This window comes from Hypanus sabinus, chromosome 27, assembly GCF_030144855.1.
Source record: "Hypanus sabinus isolate sHypSab1 chromosome 27, sHypSab1.hap1, whole genome shotgun sequence".
Taxonomy (NCBI): Eukaryota; Metazoa; Chordata; class Chondrichthyes; order Myliobatiformes; family Dasyatidae; genus Hypanus; species Hypanus sabinus.
In genome coordinates, this window is record NC_082732.1 from 21,554,810 (window position 1) to 21,575,840 (window position 21,031).

Genomic DNA, 21,031 nt, shown 5'->3' on the forward strand with positions numbered 1-21,031 from the left:
AAAAATAGCTGATTTAGTACATCACTGATTTTTTCCCCCTTCTGACTGCCTAATACCCACTCCAGTCCAACCATCATCCTAGGAAGAGAACATTTCAGTATACTGCAGCCATGTATAAAAACAGTGGGTCTGTCGAATGCAGATGACTGAGTGTAATTAAGCCCACGAGGCTGCAGATGTTAGCTGGGAAAGGATGCCAACATCGGTTTGCTTATCCTCCCTGTGGATTTGTAGGTTTCTGAAGAGACAGTGGTATCTTTCTTGGTGTTTTGATATGCCTGCTATAGGGAGTCCAGATCTAAAACACATTTAGGAGGACAGTGATCAGAAATGTGAGCCACACATAAACTGCTGGAGGAAGTGCTCTGGTTTCCTCCCACAGTCCAAAGATGTACTGGTTGGTAGGTTAATCGGTCATTGTAAATTGCCCAATGATTAGGCTAGGATTAAATTGGGGTATTGCTGGGTGGTGTGGTTTGATGGGCCTATTCCACATTGTATCTCAATAACTCAGCAGGTCAGAAAGCATCTATGCACAGAAACTGAATAGTCAACAATTCAGGCAGAGTCCTTTTATCAGCATTAATCTGATGAACTTTGAAATTCCAATGGCAAAGGAGAATTTCACCATTTACCTTCAGCAATGGTTCCCGAAATATGGTTTATATTTGACAAAGGCTCATTGGAACCTTTACTGGCAGAGGGTGGTGTCAAACAGCAGAGAGCAGGTTTGTAGAAAACCCCTCCCTTGCTGCTATTGAGTGCATGATCTATCTTTGCTTTTTCTTCACTGAGACACAAAACCAGAAGTGCTGGAGTCTGGAGCAACAAATGACCTACCACACTATCCGTCTTCATATCTACATATCTAAATCTACATATGCTGGAAATCTGAAGCAAAACAAACACAAAAATTCTGGAGGAACTCAAGCAGGTCAGTCAGCATCTATGAAAAAGAGTAAACAGTTGACGTTTTGGGCTGAGACCCTTATTCAGGACTGAGAGGGAAGGGGCGAGATGCCTTCATTTTCTGCACAGAAGAGATTCTGCAGATATTGTAAATCTTGAGCAATGCACACAAAATGTTAGAGAAAATCAATGGGACAGGCAGTATCTATGGAGGGAAATAAACAATTCACACATCATCATTCAGAGGTAATTCACTAATTATGTTTGGTCTGATGAAGGGCTTCAACCCAAAAGTTGACAATTCCTCTTTCTCCTCCCTATATCGCACCCCCAAACTTGCTGCTCAACTTAGAAGTCCATGATGGCTAGGAAATGCCAGCCAATGAACATAAATGCAAATAATGTCTACATATTGCAGCTCAACAACTGAGGTGGGATACCTTGAATTTGGATAGTTAGATAGGTTGAATAGTTTTCAATCAGTTTTGAAAAGTAGCTCCACAAAGTCTGTGAGGCAGACAAAGTCAATGAGGCAACATGCCACATTGCTGGAAAAACTATTGTATCACTGACACTGTTTTGATTGACACTAGTCTTCAAGGAGATTTGGTCTGTTGCATATCCAACGGCTTGCATGAAAGCAAACTTAAGATGGATTTCTCTGGACATGCAAAATTTGAGGAGAATGTGGCAAGTCACCCCCAGTTAATTGAGTCAAAAGCTTTTGAAGGCTCAAAAATGTTGTCAGGATTAGTGGTTGGTACTACTCCTTGCATTTTCTCTTAGAGTTGTTGCTCATTTTCAAAATAAAGTTGAACTCTAATTCATCATCAGAAACGAACAACAATAACTTTAGAACCAAAACATTTAAAGTGAAATAGGCTGCTGAAGATGATACTCAAGGTCAAAGATCAAGTTCAACCCAGGTTGAACCACAGACAAAATTGACCAGTCATTAGTAATTTTAAATCTATTTCTTGATTGTTTTACTCTTTTAAAACTAATCTTTGTCTAAACCTTTGGTCACCTTCAAGGTGTAAATCTCTTTGCTTCCATTTTTCTAAATGCATTTGCTCAAAATATTTTGCAACATTTGAAAACACAAGTACTACATAAAATCAAACTGCTGTTAATTCTACAATATCTAAAATTAGGGCAATGTTCTTCATTAAAATTATTTAATTGCAAGCGTAATTGCATGAGTAAAGTGGACTTCAAATCTTTTCACAATTTAACATGTCTTTGTTTGAAAGGAGGAAGCAATTTTCACCTCAAAGTGTGGCAATTCACAGGACTACTGTGTCTAGTATCTTACAAATGTCAGGCCAAATATCAAGGAAGCCAATGGCAGGCCAGCCATCTGAGAAGGAGCACAACAAAGCAAATTCTTATCCATAAGTAACATTAGTTCATACATTTTCCACCCGTGAGACAAAAGTGCCAGGCTCCATTCAAATCTTCTTTCTCTCCAGTTCAGCGTAACACATTTGAAATTATAACAGTCACCAGTACAGCTATCTCTTGCCACCAATAAAATGAATATTCAAGTCGAATATGTTTTATTTCTCCGGCAATAATTTCTTTGACAGCACTCAGGCAATATAACATTCTCACCTTCCAACCACTGCCAGCTTCTCTGTAATAGGGAAAGTTGTCACAGATCCACTGATAGATCTCACTAAGTGTCATCTTCTTTTTTGGGGAGCTGTTAATAGCAAAGGTAATGAGACTGGCATAACTGTATGGTGGTTTGCCATCTTTGTTCTGAGCATCCTGGTCCAGAGTAGTGTTTGGATCCAGAAGGGAGGTCTTCTTTGTAACCCCGCCACCAGCCACATTCTGAGCAGCATCAGCTTTCTGAATGGCTGCCCTCATTGTCAGCTGTGGCAGCCAATCCATGGACGTCAGGCTGCTCTCCAGCTCTGACGTCATTGTGCTGAATGTCTTCTTCACCAGCTCCCAAATTAATTTGTAATCCACACGGTCAGATCTTCCTCTCTCAACAAAGAAGCCACACTGCAGATAATTCCCAGACTCTCAATTCACCGCAAACAGAAAGTTGTTTTATTCTAGAAGAATAAAAGAGATGGTTATAATTCTGTTCAAGTAGTACATTCAAACACAATTCACTTCAGTAAAATTAACCTTAGCTTTGCATTACATTTAATATAATGAAGAATTTTTTTCATTGGGCTTTCCTACCATAAAAAAATCTTGGCTATAAATGGAAAAACTGGATAGCCAGAAATGGAAGAGCTGAATATCCTAACAGTTGTTAAGCATAATCTTTTAGTGCAATAGAGAAAGAGTCATGCAAGTTTTTATCTGATTCCCACTATAATATTAACATTCCCGACACCCACCCCACTGAGGTAAAGTGTCAGTATTTCAGGTTAGCCACATTTATGACTTAGCATGCCACAAGTACAAATTTTGATTGCAATATTAAAGTATAAAGGGTATTTTTCATGGTTCAAATGGTCATCCAATTCATTTTCAGTTTATCTTCCTGTGTGGTCTGTCTTGTCCACTGTAACCCTGCAAGTGTTGTGTTATTGATCATAATGGTTATCCTTTCTCCCACTGTTGATCTGATCCTGGTCTTTAACTTTCTACACTCACACTGGGCTCAAAGAAATTAAAGAAAATTGGAGTTGGCCAGTCATCCATTTGAGCCAGTCTTACCATTCAATACAATCATGGCTAAATATCCAAATTCAGTAATCTCTTCCTGCTTTCTCCCATATCCTTTTATTTCTATTGTCTTAAGAACTATACCCAATGCCTCAACACATTTAATAACCTGACTTCAAATCCCCCTCACCCAAATCTCTCTGAAAACCCACCTTTCGCTATTCAGATAATAAACTGCTTTCCTCGCTTTGCCACTGAAGTGGATAACTTCTCATTTATCCATGCTGTACTGCAATTGCCGTGTGTTGCCCAACCACTCAACCTATGCAAATCATCCTGGAGTCTCTTGGCATCAACCGCACAGCTCAAAAGTGCATCTAACTTTGTGTAATCTGCAGAGATATTACATTTAATTCCCAGATCTAAATCATTAATTTCATAAATAGCCCTACAGTGTTACTAATCATTGCCTACCACTCCAAAAAGAGACCATTTACTCCGGTCTTTGCTTCCTGATGGCCAACCTGACCCCTATCCTATGTGCTTTCACTTTGCACTTAACTGTTACGTGGGTCCATGTCCAAAACCTTCTGAAAGTTTAAATATACAAGATCCATTGGTTCTCTCCCATTCATTTTACTAGTTACATCAATCAAGAACTTCAAAGTAGAAGAGCATAGTTTCTCTTTTACAAATCCATGTTGACTTTGACCCTGTCACTGACTTCCAAATGTTCTGCTATAAATGGATAGCTATTTTATTGATCCCAAAGGAAATTACAGTGTCACAGCAGCATTACAAGTGTACAGATATACAAATATTAGAAGAGAAGTAAGAAAGAATCAAAAATAAGTTACCTCAAACAGTCTAACAGGAAGGGGTTCCCCAGCTCTTTACATCTTATTATATCTTTTACATAGGACCCCTCACATTTTTCCCATTACAGATATTAGGCAAACCAGACAATAATTTTATTTTCTCCCTCCTATAATAGTGAAGTTACATTAGCTACCCTCCAAAACAGTGGTATGTGAAAATACAAAGAATTTTGGAAAATGGCTACCAGCACATTCACCGCTTCTAGAGCTACATCCTTTGTTCTCAGAGATACAAACTGGAATTTATTAGCTTTTCATTTCATCAGTTTCCCTATAACTTCTGAATAATTTTTATTTCTTCCTCACTACTACTACTCCCTACCCGAACATTTCTGGAAGGTTATTTGCATCTTCCTTTTATGAAAACCGAACCAAAATATTTGGTCATTCAGTCTGCCATTTCTCTGATCCTTTTTATAAATTCCACTGTTTCTGTCTGTGAGGGGCCTACATTTGTCTTAGACATAGCATGGGAACAGGCATTTTGTCCCAAGTCCATACCAACCATCAAGCACTGATTTTTTTTAATATACTCATTCTACCTTAAACCACTTTATTTATATCAATTCCAGCCAGATCCAACCTACACACAAAGATCAATTTACTGTGAACCTTACAAGCTGCACACCTTAACGCACTGCTCTACACCCATGGCTAGGCACAGCTCAAATACCATCTATAAATTTGCTGACAATACAAACATTGTAGGCAGGATTTCAGAATGTGAATGGTCTTTATGAGAGGGTGTACAGGTGTGAGATACATCAGCTAGTTGAGTGATGTCACAGCAATAACCTTGCATCCGCATCAGTAAGACCAAAGAATTGACTGTGGACTTCAGAAAGGATAAGACAAGTAAATTCCTCAGAGGGATCAGAAGTGGAAAGAGTGAGCAATTTCAAGCCCTGAGTGTCAGTATCTCTGAGTATTTAACCTGAGCCCAATATATCGATGCAGATACAAAGAAGGCATGACAGTGGCTATATTTCATTAGGAGTTTGAAAAGATTTGATATGCCATCTAAAACACACTTGAATTTCTATAGTTGTAGGGTGGAGAGCGTTCTAACTGGCTACGTCACTGTCCAGTATGGGGGCAGGGGGCGGTGGTTGGGAGGGCAACTGCACAGGATCAAAGTAAGCTGCAGAGAGTTGTAAACTTTGTTCATACATATATTGTATGGCTTATGTCTTGGTAAACTCATTTATATTGTAACTATTGTTTATGTTTTTTTCATATGTAATGGAATTTGTATGTTTGTAATTTCTTTATCGATATATCATTTGTATTCTGTCCATATTACTAATAATAATAAAAAGATTTAGAAAAAAAAGAGAGTTGTAAACTTAATCAGCCCCATCCTGGGCACTAGCCTCCATAATATCCAGGCCACCTTTAAGGCATACATTCAATTCTGGAACAGCTTCTTCCCTTCACATCCGATTTCCGAATGGACATTGAATCGATGAACACTACCTCACTACTTTTAATTTCAATTTTTGTACTAATTATTTAACAACTATATACTTACTGTAATTCACGTTTTCCCATTATGTATTACATTTGACAGCAAATTTCATGACATATGCCGGTGATATTAAACCTGATTGTTTCTTTAATATGTGGAAGGAAACCAGAGCACCCAGTGAAAATCTACAGGATCAAGGGAAGAATGTACACACTCCACACAGACACTCAAATCACTGAGATGGAGAAAGCAGGTCTATTAAGCTGCACCACTGTTCTGTTTAAATATTCATTTTCACTAGCTTTTTTTCCCACTTTGCATATCTTCAGAAGCTTTAATGTCAGTTTTTACATTCCATACCAACTATTTTCTTCCCCACCCACCCATCCCTTCCCTCTTCATAACCTGCTTCTCCTCTGAATTTAAAACCGTTACAAGTTGCTGCTTTATCAAGCTAATTTATGTCTCCCTTCCCTGAATCTGATACCTTCACTAACTGATCTTGTTGGTCACAGATAAGCCAACCTACCACAGAACAAAAACACCATGGACAATGTTTTATATAGTTTCAGGTGTTCATCCTTCCACACAGCCAGAAATGAATATGCCTAGCAACTATATCAAATTGCCACAATGATTAGAGTGATTATGATGGAGTTTATTAAACAACACACTCAAAAAAATGGGGAACGGAAAAAGAGAAAAGGGAGTGGGGAGAAACTGGCAGGAGTTAGAGAGATCAATGTTCATACCATCAAGTTGGAGAACGTTTTTTGTAAATATGTCAAGATAAATTAATCGGGAAATCTTGGAATTATGTTTTGGAGGAAAAGCCAGTGTTCAAATTGAAGTCTACTTTTTCTTCCCCAGTTCTTCAACACAAGTTTCCATCCACCCAACAATTAACCCACAAGTGAAAAAGGAACTAGTGCTTATGGTAGCTAACCCTCAAGTGTTATGGTATTTTTGCTTTTCACAACTTTGATAATTCAGCAAGGTTACCCTTTATAAAAGCTATACTCTGTTCTGCTCATGCTCACACTGATATTTTAAAGCAGCAAATGACTGAAAGATTTTTTACACACAAGTAAATTTATTTGTTACGGGCAAACTTATGTATGAAATGATCTGTCCGGGTGGCATGGAAAGAAAAGCTTTCATTGTATCTCAGTACTTACGATAATAATAAACTAATCACCAACTAGAAAATGGAGGCGGGGAAGCACAGAAAAGTAGAGATGGTCAAAAAATATTGCTATAACAATAAATACAAAGGACAAAAACCTGGAAAATAAAAAATAGCATTAATACCTACACACATAAAATGCTGGAGGAACTCAGCAGATCAGGCAGCATCTGAGCAGGAATATGAACAGATGGTGATTTAGGCTGAGACCCTTCGCTCAGGACTGAAAAGAAAAGGGGGTAGAAAGTAAAGTACAGGTGGGGGAGGAGCAGGAGCCAGCAGGTGAATCCACATTACAAGTGCTTTATGCAGGTCAGGCATATGCATTTAGAATTATACAAAAATATAAGTAATTCAACCTTTTGTGAGAGGTGACCAAGACAAGGGGTACTGCAGAAAGGAATTTTTTTGAGCAAGGATAAATAACTCAGCAGAAAGGGCAAAAATATTGCAGAAAATAGACAGAAATGCGTAAATGTCCCACCTCTGGATAAGAATAGGGAATTAACTGAAAGGTTACAGTGACTAACATTGAAAGGTTTGCAAAAGCAGATCGAGCCAAGTCACAAATTAATTATAAATGGAGATGATTCTGAATGTAATCATCTGAGAAACATTCCAAAATTAATAAGGATGTGGATAACAAAGGAACTAGACTTCAGACAAAACTAGAGACTAGAAAGGAGCAAAAAAGTTCAACTCTCAGGGTGATAAAAGTAATTCACATGGAAGTAAAAAAAGGTATTAAGATGACATTTCTTTTTATCCATGGGCAACATTATACTTTATTGACTCAGACGTCAATGTGCTATGCAATTTTTTTTAAATGAGTTGATTTCATTTTCCCACCCAATTAATTATAACTCATAAAGCAAGCTCTTCCCTCAGTTGCTATTGCCACCCCACCCCATCCCCCCAACAGATGAATAGAAGTCTTTGAAGACCCAATAAGCCAAATGTTTGTAAGGAAGTAAAGCTAGGATCAACCAGCCAAGACATGAAACCTACTCAATATTGAGAAATTTATGACATTGTCTTTGATGCCTTTATGTATTTACAAAGTGTCATCCAGAAAGAATAGTATACAAAAAATACCAATGTACCTGACATCACACTATACCTCATACACACCCAAATCTGAAAGCTGAAGGGAATCCTTTTGAAAATGTGCACGTGGCACCAGAGCCTTGCAATTCTGCACCTTTTTTTTTGAAAAAAGGAAAAGCATTTCATTCATCAACAATTGTCAGGAACCTCTTCAGCATAGCCTTAGATAGGGAGAGGAGAAAATGTTATTTAACTGGGGAAGTGGGGGGTGGGGGGGGGGTGAATTTGATACTATTAGGCAGGAACTTGTACTCAGATGTTAATGGAAATGTAGAAGCTGTTTAGAGAGCACTTACATGGGGATCTGGATAGGGTTTTCCCATTTAGGAAGGGATGGTAGGGTGAAGGAACCATGGTTGACAAGAGAAGTGGAACATCTAGTCAAGAGGAAGTAGGAAGCATACGCAAGGTTCAGGAAGCGAGGATCAGACAAGGCTGCAACATTCCCTCTACTTTCTTTTCCTAGAGCTGTATGGACCAGCCACTGCTCCAAGCAGGAAATTTATTTATTTATTTAACACCAGAAAAATAACATAATATTCATACAGTGAATATTTTGAATGAAATTTGAAAAAATTACACACTTTTGATTTTCTTTATTAATTGAAGGGTGTAATGAAATACAGTACAACGTAGAAAATGTTTCACATTTCATGAACTTTTTCTGGTCTGTCTTAATTACAAATACGTTGTCTATAAACACTGTACAGATTAATTTCACAGTTAGATTAAATATGCCTTAGTCCTAAATAGATCATCTAAATGTTCCATTTCTAGTCTGTTACTGGATTTTAATTTGATTGAATTCCTAAGACTAAATCCACATTCAGTCAGCACTCGAAGCTTTTAATGTTCCAACCATGTCAACAAGAATTCAAAGGAGAATTGTCAACAATTGACAGTTCTTCAAATTCATTTCTAAGTACATAGTTCAACATGAGTGAATGTCTTAATTTAACCAGTCTTAACTTTCTCAGAAACAACATATTTGAAATCACAGTACTGCTGTGATATTTTTGAGGCAACACTTTCCTCATAGTTCATAATAGTAACTGAGTATTAGTTTGTAATTTGAAACACAGTAAAGCTCTAAAATGTTTCAAAGTAATGGTTGTGTATGTTTATTATTTAGAAAATTTATGGATTATATTCATTAACAATTGACTACCTTGCTTCAGTATTCTCCGAAGAGAAGGCCCTTGATGGATGAAAGGTCAGGATAGAATAGGCCAATATGCTAGAACATGTTGATATTAAGAGGATGTGATGGACATCGTAAAATCACTAGGCTAGATAAGAGCAGGGGCTAGATGGGATAAACCTCGTTACTATGGAAAGCGAGGAAAGAGACCGCTGCACCCTCTGCAATGATCTTTGCATCACTGCTTGGCACCTGTCAGAAGACTGCAAGGTGGCTAATGTTATTCCCTTGTTCAAAAAAAAAGGTAACAGAACTAATCCTGGGAATAATAGACCAGCGAGTCTTACATCTGTGGTGAGTAACTACTGGAGGGGATTCTTTGAGACAGGATTTACAAGCATTTGGAGAAGCACAATCTGATTAGGGATAGTGGGCATTGCTTTGTGAGGGGTACGTCATACCTTATGAACTTGATGGAATTCTTCAAAGTACTGACTAAACAAATTGATGAAGGTAGAACAGTGGATGTGGCGTATATGGATTTTAGTAGGCATTCGGTTCCCATGGTAGACTTATTTAAAAAGTCAGGAGGTATGAGATCCAGGGAAACTTGGCTGCGTGGATTCAGAATTGGCTTGCACACAGTATGAATATGAATAAGTGGAGTGCATTCTGCCTGGAGGTCCATGACAAGTGATGTTCCACAGGAGCCCCTGCTCTTTGATTTTTATAAATGACTTGAATGGGGAACTGGAAGTGTAAGTTGTTACATTTGCAGATGACATAAAAGTTGGTGTTTTGGATAGTGTAGAAGGGTGTCGTAGGTTACTACGAGCCATTGACAGAATGCAGAGCAGGTCTAGGAAGTGGCAGATGAGATTCAATCTGGATAAGTATGAAGTGATGCGCTTTGGGAGATCAAAACTTGAAAGCAGATAACAGGGTTCTTAAAGAGTGTGAATGAACAGAAGGATCCTGGGGTCCATGTCTATATCTCCCTCAAAGCTGCCATGTAATTTGATATAGTGGTTATAAAAGCAATGGTGTGTTGGCCTTTATTAGTTGGTGAACAGAGTTCATGAAGCACTTCAGCTTGATAAAACTCTGGTTTGGCCACACTTTGAGCACTGTGTTCAGTTCTGGATCACCTCAATATAGCAGAGGGTGCAGAGATTTATTACGATGCTGCCTGGATAAGACAGCATGACTTAAGAGGAAAGGCTGAGCCAAATGGGGCTTTTCTATTTGGAGCACAGGAGGATCAGAGGTGACTTTATAGAGGTGTGTAAGATAATAAGAATAGATAGAATGGACAACCAGCACTTTTCCCCTCCCAGGGTGGCAATGGCTAATACAAGTGCAAATGAGGTAAAGAGCCAGAAATTCAGAGAACAAGGGGGCCCAGCCAACAAAAAGAGTCAAAGTATGGGGCATTAGAAGTTAGGAATATGTGTATGTTTGCTGCCAGAACTGGTGTCTGGAGTGTTCACATATTTCCCGCTCCATTTAATGTCAATGGGTTCACTGAAAAATTTATTATACTGTATGTTTAAATAATGGTGATATGTTGAGGCTCATCCAAAATATATCATCCAAAAACCTAAAAACTCTACCAGACTGACACCAAAAGGCCTAAGGGTGCCAGATTATCGCAGTTTTAAATTGTAACCCTACTTTTATCGGGTTAAATCACAGGTACCTCCACTCTTTTTGCTGAGTAAATTGACTTTGCTGTACAATACAGACCACTTGCTAACTGTATTTTTTTTCTTGTCCTCCTTCCAGTACAATAAGTCAGCACAGCATTGCTAAACAACACAAGAAAAATCTCTCAATGATTTTTTTTAAGTGCTCGAGTTGAATGGCAAGCAGATTTAGCTTTTGTCAATGTAGGACGTGCTGGGAGCATTTGACATCTCATACATTTGCCACTTTCTAGATCACTAACTCAAGATTGTGCAGTGCAGAACCATTTACTTCAGAAATCCAATTCAGATAGTTCTTAAATTATTTTGTACTAATAGAGAAAAGAGAGATATTTTTCAGTTTATTCAAACTGTAATTGAATCTCACAGAAACAAATGCCCAACATCCAAGAGATAACACTACTCATTTTACCCTAATGTCAAAGGAACAAATTTCAACACAGCATACTGATTAAGAGTTAACAAGTAAATTAACCTGCATAATTAGGATATTTATGGCAACTGAAATGCAATTAGGAAAATGAAAAGCACATAACCAACACAGTCCACAGAAATGGATGTGCCTTAATAAATGAAGCATGCCAGAAAATAGGAGCAGTACACGCTGCCCCTTAGAAGTTTCTCTGCCATTCATACGATCATGATTAATTGCCTCAGGCCTCATCTCTTCTCCTTTGCCAGTTCCATAGAACTACCAATCCCCTGATCTTGCAAGATTTATTTACTTCCACTTTTAATAACACCAACCACCTCCCCCATTATACAGCCTCCAGAAACCTCTGGATAGTTACAAGTGGTTGGACAAACTTTCCAATCAATTAGCTTAATTAATCTCTTTTAGATTGTTACCAATACCAATATATCCTTTCTTCCAGAAAGAGACCAAAACTGCATTTTTCTGGCTGTTGCTTCACCAGTACTTTTTTGTAAAACTCTAACTCACAGAACAAACTCAAATGTGGCAAAAAGGCAGAAGATGTAGTTTTTCTTGGTCACAAAATAATTCGATAAACTGTTTTTAAAAAGGGTTTTCATTTGCTCCATTCATCCATGCCCTGCACATACTCAAAGTCTTAAGCTCCAATACTACATTGTCTAAAAGGGTTCTTCAACAGCCTGGCAGGCCAGTTGTTCTATATGAACTTAAACAGGCTTTCTCCATATTGTCTTTATATTTTTATTTTCCTGGCTTTGAGATTAATAATTTCAGACTTCCTAGACATCAAATGGTTCCTGCAGCTAGGTGAAAGGCAAACTCAAAGAGTCAACTGCATTTTGACATTACTAGGCGTGATGTTAAGCACCCCACTTTCAACACATCACAACTCCAGAGAATTTAGATAATACTAAAATGTCTGGGTTATAAACTTTTATTACTTTAAGGTCTTAAAACCTTTTGAAGCATAATAGATTTTGGGAGTTAACCTTAAAAAGCACAGTATTAAATTAAAACCCACAAGACAGAACAGAATTAGGCCATTCAGTCCAATAAGTCTGCTCCGCTATTCATTCGTGGCTGATTTGCTATCTCTCTAAACTCCATTCTCCTGCCTTTTCCCCATAATCTTTGATAGCTTGACTAATTAAGCACTCATCACCTCCACTTGAAATATACTCAATGACTTGGCCTCCACGGCCATCCATGGCAATGAATTCCACAGATTCACTACCTTCTGCCTCATGAAATTCCTAATCTCTGTTCTAAATGAATGTTCCTCTATTAAGGCTGAGTCCCCAGAACAGAGGAACACCAAGTCAGGCACAATTCCCTGTTTTAGCAAGTTGCTAATTTTTCTTGAGAAATGTTATAAAGAAGTGAAACACTTGATTTGCATCGCTTTTTCAGCAGCAACTGCAGCCAAGTGGAAGTCTTCCAAAGATTAGCATTTTGATAACCAAAACAACTGGAGCTCCATCCATGAAACAAACAATAAAGGTAGGATGTTTAGTCTTTTAAAAGGCAGGTGGCAATGCTAGAACAATACTTGCTTTGTTCAATTCTTACCACATCAAGTACTACAACTAGGGTCAACCTGAATGGAGTACCTAACAAAGCATTTAAGAACACAAGAAATGGGAGTTGGCCAACTGGCCTTTTGAGCCTACTTTGCCATTCATCAATCACACCTGATCTTCTACCTCACACTATATTTCTTGTAATCCGGTAATTTGTGTACAAGGACACATGAGTCCTTTAAACATCAAAAATATCTAATCATGACTGATGGGAAAGCAAGCATATAAACAATCAAATAATAACTTAATCATGTGGGAAAAATACAAACTGGTTATTTGCAACCAGTCGAGGAAATCAATATTCCTGACTACGTTTAACAGACTGGCAGCACGAGCAATTTCAATATCAATGGAGAGGAAATTGAAGTGACTGACAGTTTCAACTTGGATCAATGATTAACACCAAAGCAGTAAGCAGTCAAGAAATCCAACAAAGAATTGCTCCTGTCAAAGCAGCCATGGAGGATTTAGAGAAGATCCTCCGAAACAGGAATCTATTTCTACATACAAAGACTCGACTTGTGCAGGCAAGGGTGTCCTCAATAATATTATCTGGAAGAAATTCATTGAATTCTCCAACTTCCAGTAATTCCTTCCCGTTCCCTTCCCCCATTCCATTTTCATTGTCTCCTCTTCTAACTGCCTATCACCTCTCTCATGATTCTGCCTTCTTTTACTACCCACAGTGCTTTCCCCTTAGATTCCTTCTTCACCTCTCCTGCCTATCCCCTCCCTGCTTCGCCTCCCCCACCCCTTGATCTTTCCTCTGATTGGTTTTTCACATGGCACCTTCCACCCTCCCCTCACCTTCTTTATAGGGCCCCTGCCCCCTCCTTCTTCAGTCCCGACAAAGGGTCTCGGGCCGAAACGTTGACTGCTCCTTTCAATGGATGCTGCCCGACCTGCTGAGTTCATCCAGCTTTCTTATACGTCTTGATTTGACCACAGCATCTGCAGTGTACTTTGTGATAGCTTGTACACCTGGCAGTTCTCATTCCGTATATTGCTGGAGTCTTGCTTGCATGACCTTTAGCATTACCTTGTTAGCATGTGAAATTAGTGAAACTGTTTGGTAATTTGAATATTCCTTTACATTTCCCTTCTCGGGAATTGGGATATAAACAAATCTTTTCCAGTCTAAAGGCCATTGTTGGGTTTTCCAGATCAAAGTTTTCAACAATTTAACTGGAATCCTATCAAATCCTGCAGCCTTATTATTGGCAATGTTTTCTATCACCCATTCCACTTCACCTTCCTGAATGTCGGGCTCAAGATGGATGAGGGAGTCATTGCTCTTGCCTTCGCTGTTGGGATCTTTCCTGTACAATTCTTCTGTGTATTCCTGCCATTACTTTTTAAAGTCTTCTGCTTCTGTAAGGTCCTTCCCTCCTTTGTCTTTTAATATACTAATTTTTGCATGAAATCTTCTTGAATAGATTTCTCATTCTCCCAATTGTTATCTTCTTGAACTTTGCGTTCAGTTGGAGGTATTTGTTCCAATCTCCATTGGCCTTCACTTCTCTTCGCTGCTCAGCCACTTGTACAGCCTCCGCAAAAAGCTATTTTGCTTTACTGGTCTTCTTTTTGTTTGCAATATTTTTGTTGCCACCTCTGTATAATGCTCCTTTCTTCTATCCATAGTTCTTCTGGCTTTCTCTCTACCAGGTTTAATCCATCCTGTTCTTCACCTCCACGGCATCCTATATCTTATGGTCTAACATCAAACTTTGCTGGTATGTTGGTTTTCTTGATGCTCTTCAGTTTCATTCTGAATATTGCAACAAGCAGCTCATGTCTGAGCCACAAGTTTCTCCTGAGCCACAACATGAGGGAGTAAAAATCTTCACATTGTGTCTCCGTCGTTATGTACAAGCAATAAGGAAGGGAAATGTGGAAGGATTTTGCCAAAACACCAAGATTGTATACATAATTGTTTTGTGTACAGTCAGATTTGCAATCAGATCAATGTGTTTTGATAAATTCAATAGCCCAGCGAAAGAAGCTATCCTGTAGGCTGTTGGTCTTAAAGATGTGATACAGTTTGCCAGACGGAAACAGCTGGAAGAGTTTGTGGTTGGGGTGGCTGGAGATCCTGATGATCCTCCAGACCCTTTTTATGCACCTGCTACTGTAAATGTCTTGAATAGAGAGAAGTTCACATCCACAGATGCACTGGGCTGTCTGCTCCACTCTCTGCAGTGCCCTGTGACTGAGGATAGTACAGTTCCCATACCAGGTGGTGTCACAGCCAGCCAGGATGCTCTCAGTGGAGCCCCTGTAGAAAGTCCCGAGGATTTGGGGACTCATGTCAAATTGGTATAAGTTCATAAGTACTGGACACAGCTTTTTATTTATTTTCCCAAAACATATCAAAACACTAAAACAACTTAATGTTCACTTGGATGCAGTACCCATCAAGGATAGGCTCATACTTTCTATTACTACAGTAATTAATATAAGCAATTTTCCCTCCCTAGTCCAAACTACAGACCGTCTAAAGTCAAGAGAGTATTAAACTAATTTAGCTACTGAATTTCCAATATCCCCAATCCAAACAGAGCAGTATGGAACCAACTTCCAATGAATCCATATGCTAAAAGTGCAACTTGGGGATAATTCTAACACACGAATTATCATTCTAACAGTCCTTGTTGTGTTTAAACACCTCCCTCTGTAACTCCGGTTTTGGTGGAGAGACCTCAGACAGTCCATGTTAGCAGCAACATTACTAGCTTGCTCCGTCACGCTGAGCACCAATGCCCCCAGGGCTATGTGCTCAGTCTGCTGCTGTTCACACTACTGACACGCAACTGTACTGCTAGATCCAGCTCTCACCATATCAGTAAGTTCCCTGATGACACAGCAGTGGCTGACCTCATCAGCAACAATGAGTCAGCAAACAGAGAGAATGTAGAGTGGCTTATGGACTGATGGGAACACAACTTATGTCTCAACGTGGACAAGACTAAAGTGATGATTGCGGACTTCAGGGAAGTACAGATGCCCACCCCTATTGTGCATCCACAGTCCTTCCGTGGAGAGAGGTCAGAAGCACCAAGCTTCTTGGAGTGCACATCGCAGATAATCTTACCTAGTCTCTAACACCACCTCTTCAGTCAAGAAAGCAGAGCTGTACCTCCACTTCCTGAGGAGACTGGGCACATAAGACCCCTTAATGCCCTTCTTACTATATTCTGCTGGAGCACAATTGAGAGTGTCCTGACCAGCTGTATCACCATCTGCTGTAGGAATTGCAAGGAATCTGACCACAAAACCCTACAACAGATAATGAGGACTGCTGAGAGAATCCAGGATACATACCAGAAGTGCTGCATTTGCAGAACCCTCAGCATTGTCAAGGACCCCTCCTGTCCATCCCAAAATCCCTTTGACCTCCTATCATTGGGAAGAAGGAACCACAGTACAAGAACGAGGTCTGTTAGACCAGGAAACAGCTTCTTCCCCAGTTCAAAATCTTGAAATAGTTAATTATGATATATGATACTTCAGTTAAGCACAGTTGCTTCATTAAAAATGCAATATAAACATGATTTTGAATGGAATAGAAGATACTGGAAAACATTTCAATAGCAATGTAGAATAAATTCAGAGCCAAATTTTAAAACACTATTAATTCAATTTTCAGACCAAATCTAAAGATTGCTACTACTACTACATCACAACATGAAGAATTTAGAGCAACTGGTTCTCTCGATAATACCTATTTGGAGGAGATCATTAAACTTCTTTCAAACCAATTCTATAATTCATAACATCTACACAGAAACTGGTAATTTAACAATGTTGCTTATTAGAGTTCTATAGGTCTAGAATTCAAATAAAGTCCTGCATCCCTTTCTTCCTGCCATTTTTCTGGCTTCGGCCATTACTGGCAAGGCCAGAACTTATTGCTCATAGCTAATTCTTGAGAAAGTGGTGTTGAATCTTTCTGAACTGCTGCAGTTTCTCTCACGATACTGATGAAGATGCAGCTCTAGGATTTAGATCCAGCAATAATGATGGAGGAACAATCTAAGTGGATTCCAGGTAATTGGGCCATCAGTTAATCATGGCAACCACTTATTCAGCACAATTCTTAAAGAACAAAAACTAATTCAGAAAATAGCTGAGATTCCCTTAGTTTATTTAGGACACTCTGCCTCTTAATTGGGACAGGAGACTGTTGCCAAACAGCTTCTAACAAGTGTCAGTCACATGGATTTGTGTGGCTGTTAGACACAACACTGTGATCAAGCAAGCGGTTTTTAAATAGCATCAGTTGTGTGTGCTTGTGTTCAAAAAGCAGTGATGTTTGGTGAAAAAATAAGCAGTAAGACAATTCAGAACCGTTTTGCTCTCTGCAGTTTCAAACATTGAGGCTTGGAGGTGCCAGAAACAGCCAGAAATGAAAACGAGATTATTTCATTATTTCAACAAACTAGGAACTACAAAGAATTTGAAGGTATCAACAATCATCTTAAATGTTACAAGGAAAATGAAGATTTGGAGGATGCATTCATCAATAGGCAGTCCATTATCTGAACTAGGTGTCTGCGCTGATTTTGTTCATTTACAGTCAAAAGAACACGACAAAGATAAATACTTACATTGATAGCCAATAATACAGTTTTATAGTACCACAGTAGTATTGGTAGTGTTGTAATTTGTTCTCCATTTCATTTAATATATAACTTGTTACTCATTTTGTTTTTTTTTATACCTTTTTAACTATTTCCATGAAACTGGTTAATTGGGACAGCTGCTTAATTGGGCTAAAACGTACTGGGTGTTAGATGTAACACATGCTTATGTGAGAATGCTGTCTTGGACTACAGCTCAGCATTCAACACCATAATTTCATTTAGGCACAACAGGAAACTCAAGAGACCTCGGCCTTGACCCTGCCTTGTGCAGCTGGATCCTGGACTTCCTGTCAGATCACCAGCAGGTGGTAAGAGTGGGCTCCCTCACCTCCACCCCTCTAACTCTCAAACACAGGAACCCCGCAGAACTGTGTACTAAGACCCCTCCTTTACTCCCTGTATACCCACAACTGTGTCGCCATCCACAGCTCTAATCTGCTAATTAAATTTGTTGACGAAATGACATTGATTTGCCTAATCTCAAACAATAATGAGGTGGCCTACAAAGAAGTCATCTCTCTGACACAGTGGTGTCAAGAAAGCAACCTCTCCCTCATTGTTGCAAAAACAAAGGAGCTGGTTGTGGATTACAGGAGGAATGGACATGGGCTAACTCCTATTGACATCAATAGGTCTGGGGTTGAGAGGGTAAACAGCTTTAAGTTCCTTGGCATCCGCATCACTGAGGACCTATACACACCATGTGTGATGAAAAAGGCAAAGCAGCACCTCTTTTACTTCAGACAGTTGAGGAAGTTTGGTATGGGCCCCCAAATCCTACGAACTTTCTACAGAGGCACAACTGAGAACATTCTGACTGGCTGCATCACCGCCTGGTATGGGAACTGTACCTCCCTTATTCGTAGGATTCTGTAGAGAGTGGTGCGGACAGCCCAGCGCATGCATAGTTGTGAACTTCCCATGATTCAGAACATTTAGAAAGACAGGTGTGAAAAAAGGGCCTGGTGGATCATTGGGGACCTCAGTCACCCTGACCATAATCTATTCTAGCTGCTACCATCTGGGAAATGTTGCCACAGCATAAAAGTCAGGACTAACAGGTTCTGGGACAGCTTCTTCCACCAGGCCATCAGAATGATTAACTCATGCTGATTTGAGTGTATTTCTATGTTACAATGACTTCTATTTATTCTAAATTATTATGATTGCACTTTGCACATTTAGACAAGGGCGCAACAAAGATTTTTACTCATGTGAAGAATATAAGAAATAAGTCAATTCAATTCAATTCACAAAAAGCTGGAAGAACTCAGCAGGCCAGGCAGCATTTATGAAAAAAAGTACTTTTTTTCCAAAGATGCTGCCTGGCTGCTGAGTTCCTCCAGCATTTTGTGCATGTTGCTCAGATTTCCAGCATCTGCAGATTCTCTCTTATGGGTGTTAGATGTTGCAGTTTAGGGAACTGTCAGAGTACCCAGAGCAAGCTAATGGAATATACTTTGCCACCGAGCGCCATTGGCTGTGGGAATGAATGGTTAGGGCTGTGCAGAGAATACACAGCAAATTTGCCCTGGGTTGCATTGAATTACTTGATCATTTTACTTGTCAAAGCAAGTGGAGCAGATTGAGGATTGCTAACTTATGCCATCAAGAGTATGCGACAAAATACTGTTGCTGGAAATTTGAACGGAAAACAGAAGGTGCAGGGGAAAGACAGAGAACATACGTGAAAAGAGAAACAGTTAATGTTGCACGTTTGGAATCCTTCATCAGGACCAAGAAAGTTATTCAGGGAGCAGAGGAGATGGGGAGAGGACAATGAATGAAACAAAGCAAATTTCTCTGAGTGAAAAAAATGGAAGTTAATCTCCTTTGACTCTGTAATGTGTTGTTAATTTTATTAAATTCTATAGTGCAGGCTACTGGGATATGCCCAACAGACAGTAATACACAAATTTTAAAAATGAGATGGGAGGCAAAAAAAAAATCAGTCCTGATAGACAGAAAGAGCAAGTTGCCTCAAGTTGAAGAATTCAATATAGAACCTTACAGGTTGCAACGTGCCCATACAAAAAATGAAGTGGTGTTCCTTGAACTTGTGTTAGCTCTTGTAACAGAGCAGGAGCCATAAACAGAGAAGTCAGTGTAGGAATGGGATGATGAACTGAAGTGGTCAACAATCAGAAGTTTAGGGTCACTCCTGTGGACTAAGTGCAGTTTTCACAAATCAAACACCAAACCTACATTTAGTTCCTCCATGAGGTGACGTTGAGAAAACGGAATGCAGTACACTAGATTAGAAAAAAGCAAGTAAATATTATCTGTAAAGGCTGTTTAGACCCAGGGATGATCGGAAGGGAAGAAGTGAAACAATACCACATCTTCTGCAGTGCTGGGGGAAAAAGTCATACAATGGATAAACGTAGTCAGGGACAGAAGAATACAAAGAATGGAAAAGGGAATGATTGTTTCAAAATGTTGAAAGGGGAGAGTAGGGTAATATGTCTAATAAAGAAAGAAACCTGTAAAAATTGCAAAGGATTGAAGGCAAAGGCTGATAGTATGGAAAGTAAGGACCAGGATATGTTCCTTCTCTCTCCAGAAGTATGGGAAATAGATAAAATGCAGTCAAGAGCTCTGGTAAGAGAAGAAACCATGGTTTATGGAGATGGAAGAAATGAGAGAATGGAGTCCTTTCAGGAGGCGGAGTCAGAAGAAGTCTAACAAAATGCAGTAGTCTATGGATTTGAGTTGATGATGGTGACATTGATGAGTGCTGAGCATTGAAGCCCCCCCACCCTGAGTACATCTGTGCCTTTGTCACTTTCAATACGCCTTCCAAGTATTGTTCAATAAGGAGTAACACTAACTAATCAACTAAAAGATTGATGGTAGATGGTGGTCAAGAGATTTCCTTGTCTGTGTTTGGCCTGATACCAACAGATTTTCATGATGTGTGGAATCATACTGAGGACATCCAAGAGCTATTTCTTCCTACCTGTAACCCAGGTGGAAGTGAAATTGTCCTGTGAGTGGGACAGGAAGTACTTGGTACAAAAAGTACTTAGCAATTACAATAGAGAAATCTAGCTAATTGAGTCTGAAGTATCATTCTGAGTGAGAGACTATATTGAGCAAAAGCCGGACTAGTATGTGGACAGCTCTCAAGGTTTATACGCCAGGACAAACCTGGGAGCAACTTTGCCCTATGCAAATTAGATACCTAGGTCGATGTCAAGTCGTTCACTCATTTTCCTCCTCTGTTTAAGCATAGTAGTTAAGTGGCTTGCCATGCCATTTCATTGAGATACTTACAGTCAACTGTGAATTGGATCTAGACTCATGTAGGCCAGACCTGATCAGGATGCCAGATATCATGACC

General features: G+C 39.3%; 1 protein-coding gene across 5 annotated transcripts in view; it reads right to left on the bottom strand.

Annotated features, from left to right (window-relative positions):
• foxj3 (forkhead box J3) overlaps nucleotides 1–21,031 on the bottom strand; it is a 146,803-nt gene that overhangs the window by 82,751 nt on the left and 43,021 nt on the right. For all 5 annotated transcript variants that reach the window (XM_059951882.1, XM_059951885.1, XM_059951884.1 and 2 more), the window contains one exon: nucleotides 2,524–2,978. In XM_059951882.1, the coding sequence (XP_059807865.1) occupies nucleotides 2,524–2,841 (318 nt within the window). In that variant the 5' untranslated portion in view covers nucleotides 2,842–2,978. The remainder of the gene's footprint in view (nucleotides 1–2,523; nucleotides 2,979–21,031) is intronic.